This window comes from Balaenoptera borealis (assembly GCF_965194805.1).
Source record: "Balaenoptera borealis genome assembly, chromosome: 12".
Lineage (NCBI taxonomy): Eukaryota > Metazoa > Chordata > Mammalia > Artiodactyla > Balaenopteridae > Balaenoptera > Balaenoptera borealis.
The window spans coordinates 107286328-107307347 of record NC_138869.1 but is presented as its reverse complement, the minus strand read 5'-3'; the positions used below and the strand labels follow the sequence as shown (position 1 = coordinate 107307347).

The following is a 21020-nucleotide window of genomic DNA, read 5'->3' as shown; positions in this document are numbered from 1 at the left end:
AAGTTTTACAGTTTTAGGTTTCACGTTTAGGTCTCTGAACCAGTTTGAGTTCACCCTTGCGTATGGTGTGAAGTGTAAATTGAGGTTCATTAATAATTAAGGAAATGCAAATTAAAATCACGTTGAAATACTCCTTAGAATGGCTAAAATGAAAAAGACTGACCACACCAAGCAGCTGATACAGTCCTGGCTGTTTGATGAGGATGTGGAGGACCCAGAACTCATACTCTGCTGATGGGAACATACAAGGGTACAGTCACTGTGGAAACAGCTTGTCAGGTTCTTAAAAAGTTACACATGGTACAACCATTCTACTCCTAGGTCTTTAACTACAAGAAATGAAAGCATATGTTCATAGAGACTTGTACACATGTGTTCATGGCAGTTTGACTGCAATATCCCCAAACTGAAAACAGCCCAAATAGGCATCACCACGTGAGGGATAAACAAGCAGTGGTGCGTCCACGCAGCAGAACACAAAGGAAGGAACAACCGACACATGCAACAACCTGGATGAGTATCAAAATAACTGTGATGAGTGAAAAGGCAGACCAAAAATCACACCTAGGGTACAGTCTATTTACATAAAACTCTAGAAAATGCAAACTAGTGACCAAGTACAGCACAGTGTTTGGGGGAGGCAGGAGGGGTTACAAAGGGCTTGAGGAAGCCTCTGGGGGTGATGGACATGTACATTCTCTGCATCGTGGGGATGGTTTCATGAGTTACACACGTGTCACAACTTCAATTCGTATACTGTAAATAGTGCAGTTATTGTAGGTTAATTATACCTTAATAAAGCTGTTAGAAACTATTGACCAGAAAATCAAGTACATAATTGAATCACTGATAATTAGTGAAGGGAACAAACTTTTAACAATACTCTTAAATGTCAATTTAGTCAACTTAGATCTATTAGAGATTTAAAAAGCACAACTCTGATAGTTCTGACATAAAACCCAACAGTCAGTTGTAACAGAATCTGACAAAAATGGGCGCTGTGTGCGTTTACCACAAACACTCTCTCCCAACACACTGAAGCCTTCCTATGTCAACTCCGAGTGTCCCAGAGTGACTACAAGTCAAGGTCCCCAGCAGGGATGACAGTGGCCCCCTTTCACCTGCTTCCCACGCCTCTGAGAGGCACCCGTTCTTACTTCCACTTTGCAGATGGGGAGACTGAGTCTCAGGGGTTGAACGGTTAGCCAAGGCCCACGCTTGTACAGGACATCAGCTCGGGGGGTCTGGGTCCGAAGGCGTGCCAACCCATCCCCCTAACTCAGTCCATGCAATTTTCCTTTCTAGAGCTTTTTCCATATCGCTGCCATCCTCACGTCTAGCTGCATTCAAGGCTTCCTGCTGTAACGGGGCTGCTGGGAGCAGGAGGATTTTGGAAAATCTAACCGAGCACGAGGGACGGAGGAGGCTGCTTTCAGTGCTTGCGGCACCGACTGAACAGCGCTGCCCTCTGCTGGGCGGCGCGTCTCCACCAGGTAAGACGCTCCCACAAGTGTACACTGCTGTCCGCAAGGACGCCGGCCCGCCCCCGGCCCGCCCCCGGCCCGCCCCCGCCCACTCCCGGGACCCGCCCACTCCCGGGACCCGTCCCTCCGGCGTCCCACCTGGGCCCCGTCCTTCCCCGGAAAGCCCCGCCCACACCGGGATCCGCCCCGCCCACTCCCGAGCCCCCGCCCCAGGCCCCGCCCCCCTCGGGATCGAAAACGAAGGCGCGCTCGACCTCTCGGCGCTCGCCTGCTCGGGTCTGGCGGCGGCGGCGAGGCTAGACCGGGTCCGGCGCGTGCGGCGGGGCCTCCGGGCGGCATGGAGGGGCCGGGGGCTGCTGCGCGGGGGAACGTCTCCCTGCACAACTTCAGCGCGAGGCTGTGGGAGCAGCTCGTCCACTTCCACGTCATGCGGCTGACGGACTCGCTCTTCCTGTGGGTGGGGGCCACGCCGCACCTGCGCAACCTCTCCGTGGCCATGTGCACCCGCTACGTGAGTGCGGCGGGAGGGCCGTGGGTGGGGAGAGGGGCCGGGGGGGAGGGAAGGGGCAGGCGGGGAGGGGGAGGAGGGGGCTAGGGATGCGGGGGAGGGATGGGGTCCCAGAGGCCGGGCCGGGGGGGGGGGCCGGACGGTGATCGAGGGCCTCAGGCGCGCGCCCCGTGCCCACCAGGGGCCCGCCGGGGAGACCGCGGATTCGGTGGCCCCCAGGGCTGTCCCGGGCCGGGGAGGGGCGCTTGGGGCTCCCCGGGACCGGGGTCGGGGAGGGCTGCGCTACCCACCCGGGGAGAGCTGCGTCCCGCCGCTCGGCTGGTCCTCCTCCATCTCTGGTTGGAGTGTCAGGGCTCCCTCGTGGGACCTCTGCTGTCCGCTCACACTCGCCCTGGGGGGTGGTATCTGCCCCTGTTTTTCTTGCCGGCTCCGTGTTGACCACATTTATTTACATTTCCGGCCCAGACCTCTTTCCCGCCCTTCCCCTCCCCTCCCGTGTCTCGCTGGCGAGTGTAATAGGCATCTCTCGCTCGGCGTTCCAGGCTCCGCCCCTGCTCCTCCGGCAGCCAGCCCCTCTCTGTTACAGCAGCTCCGTCCCAACCTTGGGGTCATCTTTGGATCCCCCCTCCCACGCTCCACGCGCCCAGTGTCAGTGAAGCAGTAGGCACTGCCGTCAGCAGACCCTGCAGAATCCAGCCTCTTCTCACCTGCTGCCTGGGCCAAGCCTGCATCCCTCCCCGCGGCTGAGGCCCCCTTTGCCACGTTATAGGTTTCTCAGAGCTGCTGTTGCAAAGTGCCACAGACTGGGTGGCTGAAAACAACGGAGGCTGATTCCCTCCCAGATCTGGAGGCCAGAAGCCTGAATCAAGGTGTCAGCAGGGCTGGTTCCTCCTGGAGGCTCTGGGGGAGAAGTCGTCCCCTGTGTCTGGGCCTCTGGTGCTGCTGGCACCTTGGTGCTCCTTGCTGGCAGCCTGGTCACCCCCAGTCCTGCCGCCAGTGTCACAGGCCTTCTCCTCTGTGTGCCTCTGTCTCTTCCTTTCTTCTGAAGACACCGGTCCTACTAGATGAAGGGTCCTTCTCACCTTAAGTTACATCTCAATTACACCTGCAAAGGCCCTATTTCCAAATAAAGTCACCTGCACAGGTGCCAGGGGTTAGGACCTGGACGTACCTTTTGGAGGTCGTGGTTCAGCCTTCAGCGCTGCCTTACGGCCAGTTCTCCGTGGGCTGCAGTCAGTATCGTCATTCCTCTGCTCAGACCTTCCGAAAGTCCAGAGCCTGCGCTGACCTCCAGGCCCTGTCAGCTGCTGGGGCGCCCCCGCCCCTCTGGGCTGCTCCAGCCCTTCACCGGGCAGGTCTGCCTGCTGCCAGGAGAGGCTGCAGAACTAGGACCACACAGGCCCACAGCAGGGGGAGGCCAGCCCGGGACAGGAAGGGGGCCGTGGGACCCTGGGTGCTCAGGTGATCCAGGAGCGTTGGGCCTTGCAGGTGGGGCAGCACTACCCTTTGTTTTCCTTGTAGGACCCCATCCCAGTGTCCACTGCCCTCCTTGGGGACATGTCCGACACGACGTCCACCGGCCTCGCCCAGCGCTTAGGTAGGTCCTGCAGCTTAGCTGCCCGAGTGCCTGGGGGGGGGGGGGACCTCGTTGTTCAGCGGAGCCGGGAGGCGAGTCACGGAGGAGGAAGGCTCTGTCTGGGAGGCGGACCCCCGGTCTCTGCGGGAAGGAAGGCCTCGTACACTGGGCTCCTCGAGAGCTGACCTGGTACCAGCGCCGCTCGGGGCTTGTGCTCCCCACGGGCTCCCGTGTCGCCCTGGCTGCCGTCCAGGCCGACCGGTGACAGGTGATTTGCTGCTCCTTGTGGGAGGAGAGGGCGAGTGATGCCCACAGTGCCTAGTGGGCAGCGGCCCCAGGTAGCCTCCGGGGGTTCGGTGGGGCCCCGCGGAGCAGGAGGGACCGCCCTTCGCCGCAGGTGATGTCGCTTAGAGCTCACCCTCGGCCTGGCCTGAGGGGGGCGTGAAAGGGCGTCAAGCAGGGCCCCGAGGTTGAGGGCTCCAGCCCCCCTGCACCCCAAACACGCATCCTGCAGATGCCCAGGTGGTTCAGGTAAAGATGCCCCCAGCTCATACCCATGACTGCCGGGTGGTCCCAGGCGCCCGGGGACTTTGACTGGCAGGGCAGCCTTGTCCCCTGTCTGGCCTTCGTGTTCACAGTGTCCCAGCCACGTGCGGAGCCCCGGGTCCCGGCTGGGGTGTGGCGATGAGGCCTGGGCCCTGATTTTGAGGAGCTTATTTTGTAGTTGTGTTGACAGCCCTGTTAGCCTGATTTCGGGGGAGTGGGGATGTGTGTGTCAGTCGCTCCGGGACGCACGCGTGTGGACAGCGCGGCCACGCGGTGGAGGCACCGCCAGTGCGTCGAGGGCCGGGGCTGTCACAGGTGGCCCACAGGTCGCATGAGATGCGGCAGAGACCTGGCGGCTGTGTCTCAGGGACGTCCACTGCGCTTGTCCTTTAGCCTGAAGCTAGAGCAGCCTGGCTAGTAAGTTATTTTGGTAACTTTTTATGAGGAAGCAATTTACAATGTACAGAAAAGCCACAGGACAGATATAAAGGATTCCTGCCTAGCCTTCGCCCGGACTCCCAGGCGCTATCATTCCTGCTCTACGTTCGAGCTGCTAGTTTTTTGTGAACCACGTGAGAGCAGGTGGAAGGCCTGATGCCCCTTTGCTTCACTGCGTATTTGCCAGCGTTTCGGGGTGACGCACCCCCAGCAGGCAGGCCCCGTGTGCCGGGCCTGGTGGAGGAGGGAGGGAGGCTGCTGGTTTGTGGAGCTGGGACCAGTGGGTCTCCCCAGTGTGGAGAGTCTGGGAGAGGAGGGCGGCGGGAGCTCGTTTGATGAGCCACGAATCAGCTGGTTATTCCAGTGAAGTGAGATGGGCTCCCGGTGTCCTTGAGATGAGGCCTGGAAGCAGTTTGTGTGCGAAAACTAGGGTTCTTTTTCTTTTTTGGGGCATTTTGTGCAAATGTTGGGGCTGTTTTTAACATTCACGTGGCTTACATCGATTTATAATCTGCATAATTTGAAACAACACAGACCAAAAAATACATTCTTTCTAACTTAACTAAAGTCAGACGTTAATGGAGGCTCCCACCTGCCTGTATCGGCAAACCCTGCAGCCCTCGGCCACCGCCCAGCAGGGACGGGCACACGTGGTGAGATGCCAGCACCCCAGGGGGACAGGCGACGCGTGTGCTGAGGCCACAGGGGACCGTTCCGCAGGGAGGTCACCTGCAGTTGAAAATGCGTTATTAACCGCCGTTGGTTGTCTGGAGGGTGCTGAGAAGAGACAGGTGCCCCGAGACAGTGTCTTGTGTGGAAGAGGTGAACGGCCTGGGGGCGCTGGGGGCTTCGGTGTGGACGGGGACCCCTTGCCCTGTGTGGCTCTGGGGGGCGGGGGGGGGGCTGCCAGCTGGCCCATGCAGGCGGGATGGTTCTTGGCTCGCGGAGGGGCTGGAATCAGTGGCCCCCGGGGCCGGCGACTTTCCTGCTGCTGAATGTGCGCAGGCTGAGCGGCTGGGGCTCGACTGCCCCGCTCTCCCCCTTCCCCACCTCTTTGCCTTTGCCGATGGGACTGACGTAGCCCCTGACTTCGGTGGGGGGAGGAGGGGCTTGCACCCGCCCCCTGTGGGGTGGGGCCCAGGGAGGAGCTATTTCACCGGAAGAGGAAGAGGGGACCGGTGCCTGTGCCGCCTGGCTCGTCCTCGGGACCTGTCCTGCCTGCAGGTTATGGGTGTGCAAGCGCGCGTGCTCTTGGCGGTTGGAGCAGCTCACGTCAGCCGTGAACGGTGCCGTAGAAAGGAGCTAAAACGCGTCTCTCGCATCGCGTTGAGCAATCGTACGTGTGCGCCTGCACGTGCGTATGTGTAGGAACGCCGCCTCCCCTCTGTGGGCGGGGGGAGTTGCCGGAGGGGGCGGTGCTGAAGTATAGACAGATTTTTTGGGTCGTGCCCCGCTGCTCGCGGGATCTTAGTTCCCCGTCTGGGGATTGAGCCCAGGCCCTCGGCGGTGGAGGCGTGGAGTCCTAACCACTGGACCGCCAGGGAAGTCCCAGGACCTTAGTGCTTTAAATACTTGCACATTATCTATGCTTTTTAAAAAGCAGCACAACCAGCCAGCCTCGTGTGCAGAGCGGTGGGTCTCAGACGGTGGAGTCCGAGAACAGACTCGGTGGGTCTGGGCGGGGCCGAGGGTCTGCATCTCTCACGCGGTCCCGGCGCCGTGGCCATGGGGACCGGGCCTTCAGAACCGCTGTTCGGTGCCTGTAGTCTGGTCTGCAGCAGCTGCCCGTGACGCCGCAGGTGTCAGAGCTCGCTTCTCTCCCTGGAAGCCCGCCTTCCTCTTCCAGGCCTTTCCCCGCAGTGGGTCGCACGCGTCCGTGTGCTTTCTCTCGTTTCAGCCAGGAAGACCAGCAAACAGGTGTTTGTCAGCTATAACCTTCCAAACACCGACAGCAGCTTCACGTTGCTGGTAGAAAACAGGATCAAGGAGGAAATGGAGGCCTTTCCCGAGAAGTTCTAGCCGAGGCGGCAGCAAGGACGCGGATGCGTGCGCCCGGACGGACGTCTGAATAAACGCGTGGGGTCTCGCCAGCCGTCAGCAGGGTCACGCGTGACGTTTGTTTCTAAAGGGTCGGTCTTCCCGCCGTCACTGGAGTTGGGCCCCAGGGCTGTACCTGCAGGAGGAGGCAGGCGAAGGGCAGGGAAGGTTCCTCGCGGTCCTGGGGGGAGGGGATCGGGGCCGTTGTGAGACGGAGGGGCTGCTCTCCGTCCCCGGAGGGGAAATCAGTCACGACTCCGTCAGGCCCGAGGCCCGAGGTCTGTGAGGTCCTTCTGTCGTGTGTCCCCGCGTCCCGCTGCTCCCCGAGTCTCACTTCTCTGGGCCCCATTTCCTCACCTGTGAAGTGGGACGGTCTCACCTGGCTGGGTTATTGCTGGAAATGCTTCGCAAACCCCGGTGCTGTGGCCCCTAGGACCTGGGTCACGGTTTTACCCTCTTTGTTGAACGGATCCGAGTGTGTCAGCCCCTCCCTGGGCTTCCTGCTACCCTGTCTGTCCTTCCGTCCCCTCTTTCCTCCAGGTCCCAGGCCCCTGCTGCGTCGTCTTAATCCTTGGCCTTTTCCTGCCGCTTCAGGTGGAGGAGTCCAGTCTTTCTGGAACGTGTGCTCCTTTCCAGAAGCCGGTGTTTCTCAGGTCAGTGGCTCTTAACTTGACTTCCGGTCGAATTGCTGGCGGAGCTTTTACAGGTTCCCCTCCACAGACTCGGGCGGCCGGAGGCCCAGGTTTTGTGGGGTTGGAAAGCCCCCCACGTGCTTCTCGGCGCAGCCAAGACCGAGGACTACAGGCAAAGGACTCTCTGAGCTTTGGGGTCCACGTGGACCCCTTCTGTCATGAGAGGCGGACGGTTTCGGGCCCTGTGACACGGTTCACGCGATGGGTGGCAAGTTCCGTGTCGAGCCCGTGCAGGCAGCCAGAGCGGTGACACTTTGGCCGGGACGGAAAGGCCCTTCCGGGGACCAGGTCTGGGGCTCAGGACGCTAACCTGCAAGGCCCCGGCCGGTCGTGGTTTGGAAGCACAGCAGGCACCTTTCTAGGAAGAGCAAGTAACGCAAAATCAGGGCTATGGAGAGGAGAGTTTGGTATAAATACTTTATTAAAGAAATATTGCTTTCTTGTTAAAAAATACTACATTAAAGAGAGCTCTGGGTTCTCAGTCTCTCCTGACCGAATCACAGTGTCAGAATCGTTTCCTGTCTAGGAACCTTCAGGCCACGGATTAGATTCGCAGGACATCCACACACAAGAGAAAAGAACTCTGAAATCTGCTGTTGCCCCCCATTTCTCGGGGTCTACGAACGGCAGTTGGATGTTTCCTCTGCCTCTGCCCGCCTTTACGACGGGGAATCTGCAGGCAGAGAAGCCACCCGCGGTCCCCCGGGGGCAGAGCCGAGGCTGGGTTTACACAGGCGCTGAAGTAGGGACATAGCGAGACCTGAATCAACAGAGTTTATTACTTGTAGCCAGTGGTCATGAAGTGCCCTTCACTGGATACCGTCAGATGAGGTAGGGAAGACATTCCAGAGGAAGTTTGTTAATGGGGCAACATTTTTATTTCTGTACGTTTACATACAAATCTCCCCCCGGGGTACAACAGCTGTGACGTCATGCAGACAGGACCGTGGGAGGGCAGGGCAGGACTGGGAGCGGGTTTGCGCCGGGAGCGGGCACCTCCAGGCGTCCCGTCCGTCCGCGGGCCCCACGGTCCTCACGCTGAAACCTCCGGCCCGGGGCTGCTGGTCCACCAGGGCACCCCCAGCACCCCGCACCGCGTCCCCAGCACCCCGCGGCCCAGGGGCGTGTCCTTCGGCGGCACCTCGGCCGCCCTTGTGCGGCGCCAGGAAGTGCTATTTGCGGGCAGTACTTCCTCTGGGCGGTTTCCTTCTCCTGCTGTTCTGCGGCCGGACCAGCTTGCCAGCCCCCTGCCCCGAGTCGCAAGTGGTCACACAGTCTTTCAGAAAACGCAACATTTAAAACGTTTACTCTGTGTCTTGGGTGCTAGTAGGCAGGGTATCGGATGCGTTGTTACCGACTTCCAGACAGGAACCGAAGGCAGGAGGGTCATGTTTGTGCCCGACTCGCTGGAAGGGGGTCCCGGCTCCCGGCTGGCTGGGACGGGGGGGTGCGGCGTGATGCCGGAGGACAAGCTGGACCTTCCCGGGCGGCGGGCTGGGGGAGCCGGGCGGCGGACGTGCAGTGGCAGGCGCCTGAGAAGCGTCTCTCTACTCAGCATGGAGGGACCTGGGCCGAGGGGTCCACGCGTGACCACGGGGGTCTCACGGAGCAAGGCAGGACCGGCCCCGGCTGGGCTTGGGGCTGCCTCGCCCACGTGGTGTGGGGTCTCACGGGGCTCAGCCCACAGGAAGCTTTTCTGCTTTGGCCACACTCACAGCTGTCCCTCAGGGGCCCAGCCTGACCCGGGGCCGCGGGGGAGCCGGGAACCTCCCCTCCCTCACACCTGCCGGACTTTGGTCCCGGGAGCCCCGCCCTCGCAGCCAGCTTCTCTCCTAGTCCACGAGCTGGCCTGACCGCTGCGGACACGGTGCTGGGCTCCGTGGGACCAGCGTCTACTGTTGTCACTTAAGATGCACCTCTGAACGGGGGTCTGGGAGTGCTGTGCCCGCCTTACTGGAGGTGCCGGCCGCCCCCTGCAGCTTGAGCACGACCCCTAAACGTCTACACGGCCAGCGGGAGGGCACGCACGGCCGGGGGTCCGGCGAGCAGCCTGGTTGCACGGTGCCCTGGCGCTGGGGTGGTGGGTGCAGACACACCTGGCAGGTGTGGCCCAGGGACCCCACTGGCCCCACGCCGCACGTCCCGCCCTGGACCGGGGGCCCTGCGGCCGGCACGCTGAGAGAGGCTGAGGTACTTCCCAGGTTTGGCACTCGAGCTGCACAGGTGTGAAGAAAGGCCTTGTAGATTAAGGTGAATGCGGACGGACGCTGAAACACAGGACAGACGTGACTCAAGACACCAGGCAGGGCCCCGAGCAGCTGGGCTGGGGCTCCTGGCTCCGTGCGGTTCAGTTGCTGGCGCCACGCAGGCCTGCGGGTCTGCTCGCCTCCTCACGACGTTCTCACCGAGCCGGCGGCGCCTCCCCGTGGCCGCCAGCTTGTAGGGGCGCCATGGGGGGTGGTAGGACAGACTGGAGGGGACGGGAGGCGAGCGGGGACGCCTGGGCCTCGGGGTCCGCGCCGCCGTGGGCTGGGAGTCCCCTCGCTGCTTCCCACGGACCCGGGGCCACGCCTTCCCTGGAAGAAGAGCCCACGGCAGAGGCACCGTGGGGAGGTGGACCCTTCCAGGAAGAACCCAGGCTGTCCCGGCGCTGCCACAAGGCAGTGCCTGCCTGGCCAGCGAGGGCTGTTTCTCAGCATCTCCCGTGTTTCCTGTGAAACGGCTCCAGACAGGTGCAGAGAGCCTGACCTGGAAAGGCAGGGAGACGAAGTGAGGAACACGACGAAAACCCTCGGACACCGGGGACGGGGTGGGGCTCGAGCTTTGGTGAGTTATTGCTTCTCTCAGTTGGTCTTGATGCTCTCGGAGGCTGCGGTCAGCCGGGCTCCCCGGTGAGGGGCCCGCTCCTCGCCCCAGGCCCAGCTCCGTGCTGATGGAAGCAGAGGGCACGGGGCCATCCCCCGCAGGCTCTGGGGTCTCCGCCGGCGGCCAGCGGAGCCGAGGCCTCCAAGCTGGTGATTTCTGCGCGGTGTGTGCTCGGGACGCGGCTGACGGGCCGTATTTGCGGGAGCACCCCTCCCTCCTGGGGGGCTGCCTTAGTTGCCTGTTTAGTTATTTTCCTATTGGTTTTAGTTGAGGAAGTAGCCGTGTGTTCAAGTCGTGCTGGCAGAAAAGCTGACTGCAAGAGGGGACTTTTCTGCTGGAGCTGAACCGGGAGGAGGGGTGATACAGTAACTTGTCTCCGACTCGTTGCGTCTGCTGCTCGGGAGCTGAGCTGGGCAGACCTGCTTGGAAGACCGGGGCGATGCCACCACTAATTAGGATTTCTGGTGAAATGGTTAAGCTTTTCCCCCAAAGAGCTTCCAGCATCAAGTATAAAAGGCTGATCTTGCAGGAAAGACTAAGCTGGTTTTAATGATACTGTGAGCTGCTTTCCCCCAGCACATGGAGTAGAAGCTCTTACCTTACAGAAAAAACCTTTAGAAACCATACAGACTCTAGCAAAACCCTAACCATTGACACTTCAGTCTGAATAAAGCACAGCTGTGGGAGTGCTCCAGACGGTGGCTGGTCGGTCTCTGCGCGCGGCCTCGGGGACAGCTGGCTCTGAGGGCGCGGCCGACCTCCCGGGGAGCCTGGGCTGCGCGGTCCTTACAGCGTGTCCTCGGCCACCGCGTCCCTCTTCCCGAGGAGGTGGCTCCATTTCGAGATCCGTGAAGGGAAGGGAATAAAGTGCTTCTTGTAAAAATGACCAAAATAAATACAAACGTTTAATGGCAGAGAGGAAAGTCTTCGAAGGGTCGTTTGCAAAGTCCGCTTCCTCAGACATGGGCTCCTCGGGGGTCCCCACGCCGGCCTCAGCAGAGTGGGCCCGCCCGTGGCCACGCTCAGCCCGGTCCGCCCCCAGGGCCCCGCTACATGGGCCGCCCGCCGTTGGCCGTGGTGCCGTCCGGCAGCCCATCGCCCGCGGCGGCCGCGTCGTGCAGCCCCGAGTAGTCCTTGAGCTCAGCGTTGGTGAGCAGGAGCGGCTGCTCCCCTCGCCTGGGCGGCAGCAGCGGCTGGCGCGTGTAGTGCTCGCCGTCGGGGATGCTCTCGGGCAGGTTCTGGTCCCGGCTCTCGGGAAGCAGCAGGAGGCAGATGATGCAGATGAGCGTGCAGCAGGCGAAGATGATGTGGTGCAGGAAGTAGCCCTTCTGGTTGTGCAGCTCGATGATGGGCGCCGTCAGCATGCCGAAGCCCGCACTGGCCAGCACCAGCCCCAGGCCGCCGCACCTGCGGGGAGCGCACAGGTCGGCAGCGGGTCGGACCCACAGGCACGGGGCCCCAGCACCAGCGCACGGCCAGCTCCCCCCAACCCCCTTCACCTCCTGCATCTGCTGCCACCGCTATTCAGTGAACGTTTTCCTCGCCAGCCCAAAACTTCTTACTTCATTTAGTTTGAAAGGTGACTGTAATAAATACCACCGTAAGGGGACAACCGGCCTCACTCGCCGTGAATAACATAACATTTTGTTTCTCAACCCTGTATCAATTTACGCTGTTTTTCCGAGGCTCGCTCTTCATTTAGAAGCGGGGAGGGCGGCCGGGGGTTAAAGAAGGCATTAAGGACACGTCGACAGGAGAGCTGCCGAGGTGGTGGAGCCGAAAGACCCCCCCCCAGCTCGCCTCTTCCCATGGGCACGCCGGGCTCACAGTTGTGCGCAGAGCAACCATCGACGAAAAGGACCAGAGCCTGCCAGAAAAGATCTACAACTGAAGACATAAAGTAGGAGCCACAATGAGACGGGCAGGAGGAGCAGACGTGCGAGATGATCAAGGCTCATGACCCCCACCAGGTGGGCGACCCACACACTGGAGAGCGATTACATCACGGAGGTTCTCCCACGGGAGACAGTTCTGAGCCGCACGTCGGGCTCTGTAGCCTGCAGGTCCTGTACCAGGAAAACGGGCCTCCAGGGTGTGTGGCTTTGAAGGCCGGGGATGGGGGGCTTTCAGGGGTCCCAGAGGACTGGGGGAAACAGAGACTCCACTGTTACAGGGAGTACACAAAATCCCACGTGCACTGGGACCAAGGGCAGAGCAGTAACTCGATACGAGCCTGGGCCAAACATACCTGCTGGACTTGGAGAGTCTCTCGGACAGGCAAGGGGGCAGCTGCAGCTCACCCTGGGGACATAGATGCTGGTGGCAGACATACTTGGGAGCTTTCTACCACGGGGACACTGGTGCTGGCTACCACCGTCTTGGCTCATGAGCTCCAAGACCTGGTACCACCCAACCACTTGTAGGTGCCAGTGCTGGGACGCCTTGAGCCAACCAGCAGGGTGGGAACACAGCCCCACCCCTCGGCGGACAGGCTGCTTAGAGACTTCCTAAGCACACAGCCACCTCTGGACACGGCCCTGCCCACCAGAGGGCCAAGATTCAGCTCCACCCACCAGCTGACAGGTGCCGGCCTCTGCTGCTAGAAAGCCTGCACGAGCCTCTAGACCAGTCTCACCCACCACGGGGCAGAAACCGGAAGCAAGAAAACCACAATCCTGTAGCTTGCAGACCTCGGCTGCTCACAGCAGGCCAATGCAAGCTTCTGGACACCTCAGACCCCATACCCAACTGTGTTAGGAACTGGCCCCGGCCACCGGCGATCCTACACCAGCTCTGAGATCCCTGGGCCCTGCAGCCAGACTCCAGGACCCAGCTCTGCCTGCCAGCAGTCTGGCACTAACCCCAGGACCTGGCTTCACCCACCAGTAGGGGGTCAACAGCTCCAGAGTCGCCTGGACCCCGACTTCACCCTCAGTGACCCGGCACTAGCCCCAGGGCCCCCGGGGATTCTGCAGTCAGCCGCCTCCTGGCCAGGCCCCCACCAACCAGTGGCCTCCACACGAGGCAGAGCTTGGCAGTCAACCAGACCGGGTGCCAACTAAGCCCACCAGACCACCCACATGGTCAGCCCTCCAAAACAGAAGGAACCACGCAGCCCTCATGGGGGCAGCCCTAGAGCGTACAGCTTGGGTGATGAGGGGGAGCGTGCTGCTGGGATGCATAAGATGTCTCCTACAGAGGGCCACTTCTCCGAGGTCGAGAAACATAACCCACCACATACGTCATATACAAATAGCAACTCAGACAAGATGAGGTGGCAGAGGAACATGCTGCAGACGAAGGAACAAAATAAAACCCCAGGAGAACAACTAAGTGAAGTGGGGATAGTCTACCCAAGAAGGAGTCCAGGATAATGATCGTAAAGATGATCAGAGAACTCGGGAGAAGGATGCATGCACAGAGCGAGGAGTTAAAAGCTTCTAACAAAGAGTCAGAAAATATAAAGAACAACCAGACAGAGATGAAGACCACAGTAACTGAAGTGAAGGAGTCCACAGTAGACCAAGTGATACAGAGGAATGGATCACTGAGCTGGAGGACAGGGTAGTGGGAGTCACTGCTCCTGCTGAACAGAAGAAAGAATGAAAAGAAGTGAGGGCAGTGTAAGAGACCTCTGGGACAACACCAAGTGCACTTAATATTTGCATTATAGGGGTCCCAGAAGGAGGAGAGAGACAAAGGGGCACAGAACATATTTGAAGACATAACCACTGAAGACTTATTTAACCTGGGAAAGGAAACAGACGTCAAGGTCCAGGAAGCACAGAGAGTCCCAAACAGGATCAACCCAAAGAGGACCACACCAAGACACACTGCAACTGAAATACCAAAAAATAAAAACAGAATATTAAAAGCAGCAAGAGAAAAGCAACAAATAACATACAAGGGAACTCCCATAAGGCTATCAGCTGGTTTTTCCAGTGGAAACTGCAGGCCAGAAGGGAATGGCATGATATATTTTAAATGATGAAGGGACAAAACCTACAACCAAGAATACTCTACCCAGCAAGGCTCTTGTTCAGATTTGATGGAGAGATCAAAGCTTTACAGACAAGCAAAAACTAAGAGTTCAGCACCACCAAACCAGCTTTACAACATATGTTAAAGGGACTGCTCTAGAAGAAAAATAAACGGCTACAACTAGAAGCAAGAAAACTATGAAATGAAAAAACTACGTGGTAAGGGCAAACATATAGTAAAGGTAGGAAGTCATCCACAAACAAAGCTAGTAGGGGGGTTAAAAGACAGAAGTAGTAAAATCATCTATATCCACAATAAGCAGTTAAGGGATGCACAAAACAATTAGATGTAAAATTATGATGTCAAAAACAGTCATCGTGAGGGGAGAAGAGTACAGATGCAGGGTTTTCTTTGTTTTGTTTTTGTTTGTTTTTTAAAAATTTATTTATTTTTGGCTGCATTGGGTCTTCGTTGCTGCACATGGGCTTTCTCTAGTTGCAGTGAGCGGGGGCTATTCTTCGTTGCAGTGCACGGGGCTCATTGTGGTGGTTTCTCTTGTTGCGGAGCACGGGCCCTAGGCTTGCGGGCTCAGTAGTTGTGGCGCAAGGGCTTAGTTGCTCCGCGGCATGTGGGATCTTCCTGGACCAGGGCTCAAACCCGTGTCCCCTGCATTGGCAGGCGGATTCCCAACCACTGTGCCACCAGGGAAGTCCCAAATGCAGAGTTTTTTTTTTTTTTTTAAATTAAATTTATTTATTTATTTTATTTTTGGCTGTGTTGGGTCTTCGTTTCTGTGTGAGGGCTTTCTCTTCTTGCAGCAAGTGGGGTCCACTCTTCATCGCAGTGCGCGGGCCTCTCACTATCGCAGCCTCTCTTGTTGCGGAGCACAGGCTCCAGACGCGCAGGCTCAGTAGTTGTGGCTCACAGGCCTAGTTGCTCCGTGGCATGTGGGATATTCCCAGACCAGGGCTCGAACCCGTGTCTCCTGCATTGGCAGGCAGATTCTCAACCACTGCGCCACCAGGGAAGCCCCACAGTTTTAAAAGTACACTTGAAATTAAGAGATGAACACCTTGAAATGGTCACATGTATATATAGACTGCTATATAAAAACCTCATGGCAACCACGAGTCAAAAATCTGTACTAGATACACCCATAAAAAAGAAGAAGGAATCCAAACATAACACTAAAGATAGTCATCAAATCACAAGAGAAGAAAACAAAAGAAGAAAGGGGGATAAAGACCTCCAAAAACAAATCCAAAACAATGAACAAAATGGCAGTCGGAACATACATATTGATAATTACCTTGAGTGTAAATGGACTAAGTGCTCCAACCAAAAGACACAGGCTCGCTGAATGGATACAAAAACAAGACCCGTATATATGCTGTCTACAAGAGACCCACTTCAGACCTAGGGACACATACAGACTGAAAGTGAGGAGATTGAAAAGGTATTCCATGCAAATGGACATCAAAAGAAAGCTGGAGTAGCTATACTCATATCAGACAAAATAGACTTTAAAATAAAGACTATTACAAGAGACAGAGGAGAATACCACATTATGGATAAAATGATCCAAAAAGAAGATATAACCATTGTAAATATCTATGCACCCAACACAGGAGCACCTCAATATATAAGGCAAATGTTAACAGACATAAAGGAAGAAATTGACAGTAACACAATAGGGGACTTCAACAGCCCGCTCACATCAATGGACAGATCATCCAGACAGAAAATCAATAAGAAAACACTGACCCTGAATGACACACGAGACCAGATGCACTTAATTGATATATATAAAGAGAGCATTCCATCTGAAAGCAGCAGAACACACATTCTTTCCAAGTGCATATGGAACACTGTCCAGGACAGATCACATGCTAGGCCATAAAACAAGCCTCAGGAAATTTAATAAAATTGAAATCATATCCGGCAGCTTTTCTGACCACAAAACTATGATACTAGAAATCAACTACAATAAAAGAACTGCAGAAAACACAAGCACATGGAGGCTAAACAATATGCAACTAAACAACCAATGGATCGCTGAAGAAATTAAAGGGGAAACAAAAAAATACCTAGACACAAATAAAAATGAAAACAGAACAATTCAAAACCTATGGGACACAGCAAAAGCAGTTCTAAGAGGTAAGTTTACAGTGATACAAGCTTACCTCAGGAAATAAGAAAAATTTCAAATGAACAACCTAACCGTACTCCTAAAGGAACTAGAGAAAGAACAAACAAAACCCAAAGTTAGTAGAAGGAACGAAATCATAAAAATCAGAGCAGAAATAAATGAAATAGACTAAAAAAACAATAGAAAAGATCAACGAAACTAAAAGCTGGTTCTTTGAAAAGATAAACAAAATTGATAAACCTTTAGCTAGACTCATCAAGAAAAAAAGGGAGAGGGCCCAAATCAATAAAATCATAAATGATAAAGAAGTTTCAGCCAACACCACAGACATACAAAGGACCATAAGAGACTGCTGTGAACAACTATATGCCAATAATAATAGTCAACCTAGAAGAAACGGTCAAATTCTTAGGTACAATCTCCCAAGACTGAACCAGGAAGAAATAGAAAATATGAACAGATCAATTACCAGTAATGAAACTGAATCAGTAATTTTAAAACTCCCAAAACACAAAAAAGTGCAGGACTAGATGGCTTCACAGGTGATTTCTACCAAACGTTTAGAGAAGAGCTAACCCCCATCCTCCTCAAACTATTCCAAAAAAATTGCAGAGGAAGGAACACTTTCAAATTCATTCTATGAGGCCACCATCACCCTGATACCAAAACCAGACAAAAATATCACAAAGTTATAGGCCGCTGATTAATATAGATGCAAAAATCCTCAACAAAACATTAACAAACCAAATCCAACAATACATTAAAAGGATCATACACCACAATCAAGTGGGATTTATCCCAGGGATGCAAGCGTTTTTCAATATCTGCAAGTCAGTGTGATACACCACACTGACAAACTGAAGAATAAAAACCATATGATTATCTCCATAGATGCAGAAAAAGCTTTTGACAAAACTCAACACCGATTTATGATAAAAACTCTCCAGAAAGTGGGCACAGAGGGAACATACCTCAACATAGTAAAGGCCATAGATGACACACCCACAGCTAGCATCATACACAACAATGAAAAGCTGAAAGCATTCCTGTAAGAGCAGGAACAAGACAAAGATACCCAGTCTTGCCACTTTTATTCAATATAGTTTTGGAAATCCTAGCCACAGCACTGAGAGAAGAAAAAGAAATAAAAAGAATCCAAATTGGAAAGGAAGAAGTAAAACTGTCACTGTTTGTCGATGACATGATACTATAAATATATATAGAAAATCCTAAAGATGTCACTAGAAAACTATGGAGCTCATCAATGAATTTGGTAAAGTTGCAAGATATATAATATACAGAAATCTGTTGCACTTCTATACATTAACAATGAACTATCAGAAAGAGAAATTAAGGAAACAATCTCATATACCATTGCAACAAAGAGAATAAAATACTTAGGAATAAACCTACTCAGAAAACTGAGTCACTGATGAAAGAAATTGAAAACGACAAAAAGAGACGGAAAGATATATCGTGTTCTTGGATTGGGAGAATTAATATTGTCAAAATGACCATACTATCCAAGACAATCTACAGATTCAATGCAATGCCTATCAAAATACCCATGACATTTTTCACAGAACTAGAACAAATAGTTTAAAATTTTTAATGGAAACGCAGGAGACCCTAAATAGCCAAAACAATCTTGAGGAAGAAGAACAGAGCTGGAAGAACCACACTCCCTGACTTCAGACTATACTACAAGGCTACAGTAATCAAAACAGTATGGTACTGGCACAAAAACAGACACATAGATCAGTGAAACAGAATAGAGGGCCCAGAAATAAACCCACGCTCTTATGGTCAATTAATCTATGACAAACGAGCCAAGAATGTACAATGGAGAAAAGACAGTCAAGGATTCTTTTCTGGAACATCCATGGCACACACTGTGCTTCATAAATGTTGGGATGCTGCAGATCAGATCATCCTGGTTCCTCGGCAAGAGGGCCACTGTCCCAGTGAATGGGGCAGAGTGAATATGATGACCCTTACAAAGAGCAGTGTGACTGACTCCACCTGGAAGGTGAATAAACTAGCACCTGAAATAGCTCTTCAGTCCTTGTGAGTCTGGCCACTCCAGGAAGCCACAGGAGGCTGCAAGGAATTATATGGGGCACCGGAAATAAAGGACGTGTTTCACGGGCCTTTGATACCAGTGAGACATCATTTTCTCTAAAACTGCCCACATGGGACTTCCCTGGTGGCGCAGTGGCTAAGAATCCGCCTGCCAATGCAGGGGACACAGGTTCGAGCCCTGGTCCGGGAAGATCCCACATGCCGCGGAGCAACTAAGCCCGTGTGCCACAACTACTGAGCCTGCGCTCTAGAGCCCGTGAGCCACAACTACTGAGCCCTCGTGCCACAACTACTGAAGCCCGTGTGCCTAGAGCCCGAGCTCAGCAACAAGAGAAGCCACCGCAATGAGAAGCCCACGCACTGCAACGAAGAGCAGCCCCTGCTCACTGCAACTAGAGAAAGCCCGCTCGCAGCAACGAAGACCCAACACAGCCAAAAATAAATAAATAAATAAAATAAATTTATTAAAAAAAAACCAAAACAAAACTGCCCACGTGTCTGCCTGACCTTCCTGTGACTTGAGTGGGGTGGTGCTGATGAGCATGAGAGAGGCTTCCTCGCTCAGAGCAGTAAAGTGCTCACGTGGTTAGTGCACAGGGACGTGAGTGCACAGCCCACAAGGAATTCCTGAGCAAGGAGCTGGCGTCCCCTCAGAGTCCAGGTGAACTATGTCATGGTAGCAAGTCACGTCAAAAGAGATGGAACGTATTTGATTTATGGTAGGGTTCGATGACTTGTTTTTAAAAAGTACCGACATATCTACAGATGCATATATATAACATGCAATACATGTACACATGCATATGTAATATGCAATATAGCCTTATGTATTTTTTTCCACAAAAGCAATTTTCTGTTGGTTTTCTATCAAGGAGACCTTGAAATTAATAAGATTAGGAACAACTATGGCAGAATCTGGTATTCCATTTTTGGATCTGTGTTTCTTTTAGAAATCTCAGTTTAGAGAATGGGATCATTACATGCTTGGTTCTAAGGTGCTAACTTCATCTTTCTCCCTGCAAATGCTGACTCTGTACATTTTCTGCTTTTCTCCAGGTTGTCACGAGAGGGCAGCACACGCTTAGGTTTAAACAGGAGAGCAGCCGCCTCGATTTGCAGATAAAGGAGAACCTGGAGCAAGGTTGCCTTCTCGTGCTTTTGGAGCTCAAAGGCTTTTACTGGTTGTCTTTATTTTATTAGTAATAATACCTAAGTTACTTTGAGGATAGAAAGATAGGTATACAGGCAGACTTCTTAGAAGTAGCAAGCTTGACTTAAGAATTCTGGAATCTTCAGAAAAAAATAAAAAGAATGAAGGAAAAAAAAAAAGAAAAACAACAAAAAAACAAAAACAACAAAAAAAAGAATCTTTAAATCATTCTTTTAACATGTTAATACCAGCGTCTTGAACACAGAAAACAAACCTCCTGTTTTCCACTTCCTTCTCCGTATTACTTAATTTGTCTTGACTACCTTTCTGTGAAGTCAAGGATGAACAAATATTTCTGCTGATCTTTACAGAAATAAATGTCACTGCCAAAAATATTCAGGTAGGAATAATTAACACCACCAGTTGTCACTTACTGTGGCCAGACCCTCTGTGTACAGTCTGTCCCCCACCGGTCCCCCCACGAGAAGGCCGTCATGACTAGTCTTGTTTTGGGGCAGAGATGAGCCCAGCTGAAGAACGTGCCCAAGACCACGCAGGAACGCAGGTTCCCTGCCCGCTAAAGGCCTGAGTCTGGGGCTGTGGGGGGATGCGTCTTGTGTGCTTTGGCTGTCCCCTGTCCTGTCTGTCCCCCTCCTGCTGTTTGACGGTGAGGACTACCCATCATCTCCTCGGCCTGTGGTCACTCATTGAACATGTGTTATAAACATTTATATATATATATGACGCAAATTTTAAAACGAGCTAAACGACCGCTCATGTCACGTGACACACAGGCCATCTTTGTCCCTGGTGCCCGTTCCTGAGGCGTGTCTGGAGCAGTGACAGCGGGTGGGGTCCATTGGGGGTGGGCACAGGGAGGAGCCAGAAGGGAGGTCTCCGGAAGGAAGATGCTTGGAGGAAGGGGTGGGCACCTGAGGGGAGGGAAGAGCTCAGCCGGAGAAGGGGGTGTGCAGCCAGGAAGCGGGTGAGGAGGGGTCAGGAGGTGAAGTGGCTCGTCTCCTCAGGCAAAGGAAACAAAAGCAAAAATAAACAAATGGGACCTAATTAACTTTTTAAAGTTAAAGATTTTGCACAGTAAAGGAAACCATCGACAAAATGAAAAGACAACCTACTGAATGGCAGGCCCTATCTGCAAATGATGTGACCAATAAGGGGTTGACATCCAAAATATATAAACAGCTCATACAACTCAACATCAAAAACAAACAAAACCCCGACTGAAACAACGGCAGAAGAACTGAATAGGCATTTTTCCAAAGAAGAAATGCAGGTGGGCAATAGGCACATGAAAAGATGTTCAACACTGCTAGTCATCAGGGAGATGCAAATCAAAACCACAATGAGGTATCACCTCATACCTGTCAGAATGGCCGTCATCAAAAAGAACACAGGTGACACATGTTGACGAGGATATGGAGAAAAGAGAACCCTCGTACACCGTTGGTGGGAATGTGAAATGGTGCAGCCACTATGGAAACCAGTATGGAGGTT

The 21020-nt window shown here is 54.1% G+C and overlaps 2 protein-coding genes across 7 annotated transcripts in view; one reads left to right on the top strand and one right to left on the bottom strand.

The window, feature by feature from the left end:
* The first annotated feature begins 1726 nt into the window (after positions 1-1726).
* PSMG4 (proteasome assembly chaperone 4) lies at positions 1727-6649 on the top strand. Its single transcript, XM_082346045.1, has 3 exons — positions 1727-1995; positions 3514-3589; positions 6450-6649. The coding sequence occupies exons 1-3, from the start codon at positions 1822-1824 to the stop codon at positions 6569-6571; spliced, it is 372 nt and encodes a 123-aa protein (XP_082202171.1). The 5' UTR covers positions 1727-1821; the 3' UTR covers positions 6572-6649.
* A 1035-nt stretch (positions 6650-7684) lies between these two features.
* Positions 7685-21020, bottom strand: part of SLC22A23 (solute carrier family 22 member 23) — a gene marked incomplete at its 5' end in the record, with an annotated part of 153022 nt that continues 139686 nt past the window's right edge. For 4 of the 6 annotated variants that reach the window (XM_082346015.1, XM_082346020.1, XM_082346021.1 and 1 more), the window contains one exon: positions 7685-11553. In XM_082346015.1, coding sequence (XP_082202141.1) covers positions 11196-11553 — 358 coding nt within the window. In that variant the 3' untranslated portion in view covers positions 7685-11195. The other 2 variants (XM_082346022.1, XM_082346019.1) reach the window with 2 other exon arrangements.

Bases quoted from the DNA above. Each gene is read 5' to 3' on its own strand.
- PSMG4 (XM_082346045.1), top strand. From the start codon at position 1,822: ATGGAGGGGCCGGGGGCTGCTGCGCGGGGGAACGTCTCCCTGCACAAC. The intron at 1,996-3,513 runs GTGAGTGCGGCG...TTTTCCTTGTAG, and splicing joins TGGCCATGTGCACCCGCTAC to GACCCCATCCCAGTGTCCAC. The intron at 3,590-6,449 runs GTAGGTCCTGCA...CTCTCGTTTCAG, and splicing joins CGGCCTCGCCCAGCGCTTAG to CCAGGAAGACCAGCAAACAG.